The sequence below is a fragment of the Oratosquilla oratoria genome, chromosome 21 (assembly GCF_046742065.1).
Source record: "Oratosquilla oratoria isolate Oo_2021 chromosome 21, ASM4674206v1, whole genome shotgun sequence".
NCBI lineage: Eukaryota > Metazoa > Arthropoda > Malacostraca > Stomatopoda > Squillidae > Oratosquilla > Oratosquilla oratoria.
The window spans coordinates 17,771,409-17,775,944 of record NC_134797.1 but is presented as its reverse complement, the minus strand read 5'-3'; the positions used below and the strand labels follow the sequence as shown (position 1 = coordinate 17,775,944).

The 4,536-nt window shown below is 42.7% G+C and overlaps 1 protein-coding gene across 1 annotated transcript; it reads right to left on the bottom strand.

The window, feature by feature from the left end:
* Window positions 1-865: 865 nt before the first annotated feature.
* LOC143037025 (uncharacterized) lies at window positions 866-2,734 on the bottom strand. The gene has a single exon (XM_076205129.1). It carries the CDS (start codon window positions 2,732-2,734, stop codon window positions 866-868), a length of 1,869 nt encoding a protein of 622 aa, XP_076061244.1.
* Window positions 2,735-4,536: the final 1,802 nt, after the last annotated feature.

The following is a 4,536-nucleotide window of genomic DNA, read 5'->3' as shown; positions in this document are numbered from 1 at the left end:
TGACAAAAGAAACGATATAGATTTAATATATCTAGACTTTGCAAAAGCTTTTGATACCGTCCCTCACGAAAGACTACTTACTAAATTAGCTTCACACGGAATAAGTGTTAGCCTATTAAGTTGGACTAGTAATTGGTTGAATGATCGAAAACAGAGAGTTGTTTTAAATGGAAAAACTTCTGGATGGAAAAATGTTACAAGTTGAGTTCCTCAGGTTTCCGTTCTTGGGCCACTTCTATTCATAGTAAATATAAATGATATAGACCATGGACTAAAATCTACTGTCTCCAAATTTGCTGATGATATAAAACTGTACGGAATGGCAAATGATGACTTAAACCAATGCGATATTTAAGAAGATTTAGATAAATTACAGCAATGATTTGAAAAGTGGCTTATGAAATTTAACACAAGGTGATAGCATCGAGCCACCCAAGCCTGGGTGACTCGATGCTATCGCCTTTGTTTCAGAATAAACAGTCGCAACGGCTAAGGTTCGAGTCCTTGCGGTGGAGCATATATATATATATATATATATATATATATATATATATATATATATATATATATATATATATATATATATATATATATGTGGTGAAGGTGGGTGAGGAAGACATAAATCAGAATCTGATTTATGTCTTCCTCACCCACCTTCACCAACCTGTCACAATGCCTCAATATATATACATATATACATATATATATATATATAATATATATATATACATATATATATATATATATATATTTACATATATGTATATATATATATATATAGATGATGATGATGATAATGATAGTCCGTCGATTACGACGATGACAGCTTCTCAGGTTTTCTGGCGGGGAGGTTCGTCAACGCCTGTTATGGGTTCGGAGGTGGCTTATGAGGCCAATTCTCGAACGGCAGACGCGGGGGCAGTGGGGCAGGGGAAATGTTGATTGCTTGGAGGCTGTGATGACGTGGCCTTGCGCCTCGCTCTTGCCTTCCTGGCGTTTTCCCTGCGTTGGTCCTCAAAAACGGTCTGGGCCTGCAGACCATGACTCTTGCCAGAATTTTCCCCGCAATGGGGAGAAGAGAGATACCTCTATAATTTCCACAGTCTGTCTTACTGCCCTTGTTCTTGAAGAGAGAGATGACGGTGGCATTTCTGAGTTCTTTGGGTATCTCTTCATCTTCCCAGATGTTGGTAAGGAGGGAGAAGAAGGATTTCAGGGCAACGGGTCCAACTGACTTAAAGATTTCAGCTGGGATCCCATCCATGCCAGGGGCCTTGCCTGAATTGGTCTGGCTAATGGCCTTCATAACTTCTTCCATCGTTGGTGGAAGGTCGAGGCAGTGGACTGTGGGTTTCTGGGTGATGAGGTCGAGGGCATGAGATTCTACTGTTGATGGCCGATTAAGAAGAGTGCAGAAATGCTCCCTCCATCGCGCGTTGATGCTTCTCTTCTCTTTCAGTAGGGTGGAGCCGTCTGCTGTGAAGAAAGGAGCGGTACACGGCTTCATGGGTCCATAGACCTCCTTTATGGCATTGTAGAACATTTTGGAGTTCTGGGTGTCAGCGTATCTTTGGACCTCCTCTGCCTTGTCCTCCCACCACTTGTCCTGCATCTTTCGGAGCGTTGTCTGGGCCTGTCTCTGGAGGTGCTTAAAGCGATCACGCTTGGAGGTGGAGGAAGGGTCGTTCTGCCATTCAATAAAGGCCTTCTGTTTGTTGTCGAGGAGTGACTTTATGGTCTCGTCATTCTCATCAAACCAGTCTTGATGGATTCTCTTCCTGGGACCAATGGTGGCCCTGGCTGAGTCCGTCACCAGAGACTTGAACTGCTCCCATTGTTGTGTCGGACAGCCAGTCAAGGGTCCGTGAGCAATTAGTCGGTCGTCCAGGTCATCCGCAAATTCATCACGTCGCTGGGGGTTCTTTAGTCGAGCGACGTCGTATGCTGGCTCGATGGTTTTCGGCATTTTACGGTGTGGTGGGATGATGTGCAGTGATAGGATGCATCTGACTAGACGATGGTCTGTCCAGCATTCTGCACCGCGCATTGCTCTTGTGATCTTCACATCGCGGATGTCTCTCTGGCGGCAGATGACGAAGTCAATCAAATGCCACTGCCTAGATCTGGGATGTAACCAGGTCGTCTTATACTTGTCTGCCTGTCTAAACATGGTGTTCGTAATAGAGAGTTGGTTTTCAGCGCACATGCTCAGGAGCATTAGGCCGTTGGAGTTTAACCTTCCTATGCCATGTAGTCCCAGCACACCATTCCAGTTGTTGTAATCTGCTCCAACTCTGGCGTTGAAGTCGCCCAGCAGAAAGAGTTTGTCGCTGGGGGGAACATCTTTCACTAAGGTGTTGAGCTCTTCATAGAAGGCTTCTTTCGCTTCGTCGCTACTTGTAAGGGTGGGGGCGTAAGCACTGATGATCGTGGCATGTCGGGAACGATCAAGAGGGAAGCGAATCTTCATCAGCCGTTCGTTAATAGATGTTGGAAGGTCGGGTAACTGTTTGAGGAGTGAGGTTTTGATGGCAAGTCCTACTCCATGTATTCTGTCTTCGTCTTTGCTCTTGCCTTTCCAAAAGAAAGTGTAACCACCTTTCCGTTCTGCAACTGATCCCTCCTCAGGAAGTCTGGTTTCACTGAGGGCCGCCATGTCGATGCGGTAGCGGGCCAGTTCTCTTGCGACGAGGGCTGTTCTCCTCTCAGGCCTTGAGGAGTTTTCTCTATCCATGAGGGTGCGCACGTTCCATGTGCCAAGTATTAGGTTCTTTCTTCTTTGTTTTCGACCGCTTAAAGGGCAAACTGCCAGTCGCGGTATACTGGCCAGTTTATAAGGACAAGTTTTGGTTGGGACACCTTTTCTAGTCCCTTCCCTCGTATGAGGGTGAGCAGTACTACCCTAAAAAGGCTGCTCAGTCGCCTGGGGGAACACCGAACTCCACTGTTGTCCCGGGGTCAGAAGAAGAGCGACTATTGTCGCCAGGCCGCCTACGTGCAGGGTTCTGACTACAACTTCCAGTGGTCGCCTCCACCTGTTGCTTCGCCCGTTCCCCATCGCCGCAGGGCTTTTGATGAAAGGATTGAGGGGAGGGAAGGGGGGGAGAGGGTGCCACCTGAGAGGAAACACCTGTGTGGGAATGGTTTTAAGTGGGAAAGTCGTTGCACGGGGGCAATCCCACTCTCTCGGCCTCGGGAACCAGGGTCCGGTGGTACGGAGGCCGTCACAACCAGGGGCTCCTTTAGCTGCAGTGGATGATCACGACGCCTTCTGTGCCTTGCCGTGCTCTCAACGTTCCACGACGCCTGCAGTCGCCGCCTTAATGACCGTTGGGACAACAAATTGACCTCTTCCGCTCATTCTGCCGACGACAGTCTTCACATGCTAGGGTAGGCATACCCTTAATAACTCACCGGAGAGTTTCAAACCCAACCGGCTACCCTCACCTTGTTTAGCCCGTCTGCCAAAACGGTTACCAGGGTGTGGCCGCTGCGCATGCTACAGCTTCTAGGAGCCAAAAGTGAGAGCTGGGTGTCAGGTGGACCAAGGTAGTCGGAGCAATCCCAAAGGGACATGGCAGCCCCTTCTACAGAGGTACTATCCCTACCTAAAACACCCCAATATATATATATGTATATATATATATATATATATATATATATATATATATATATATATATATATATATGTATACATGCATATATATATTTATATATGTATATATATATATGTTTATATATGTATATATAATATATATGTGTATATATATATGTATATATATATATATGTATATATATGTATATGTATATATATGATTATATATATATGTATATATATGTATATACATATGTATATATATATGTATATATATATATATAAATATATGTATATACATGTATATATATATATATATGTATATATATATATGTATATATATATATATATGTATATATATGTATATATATATGTATATGTATGTATATATGTATATATATGTATGTGTATGTATATATGTATATATATGTATATAAAGAAGACTATATACACTTCTACTCAGGACATGATGATAGAACTAAAACAGGTATTATAATAGGTTTCTTCCTCAGAGCATTTCGTATATGCAGTAAAGAATTTCTAGATCCTGAATTACAACATATTACTGAGACTTTCATCAAACTCAAATATCCAAAAGGTCTCTTATGTAGGTTGAAAAAGAAAGCCAAAGAAATAATTAACAAAAGTAAAGATAAAAATAAAAATAAGAATAATAATAAATGTAATAATGAAAGCAGATATATCACAGTACCAAATTCTAATGTCAATTCATACCTAGACACTTTTCTCCTAAAAGCGGGCATCAAAATAGCCAGGACGTCAGGTAGCAAAGTAGGACATTTGGTAACACGTAGCGACAATAATCCCACTAACGAAAACAGCGTTGTTTATCAAATCCCGTGTAAAAGCTGTCCCTCTTCATATTTTGGTGAATCTGGTCGCGGACTTAATAAAAGGATAAATGAACATAAAAATGCCGT

Excerpts from the sequence above, each read along its gene's own strand:
- LOC143037025 (XM_076205129.1), bottom strand. The coding sequence starts at position 2,734 with ATGGATAGAGAAAACTCCTCAAGGCCTGAGAGGAGAACAGCCCTCGTC.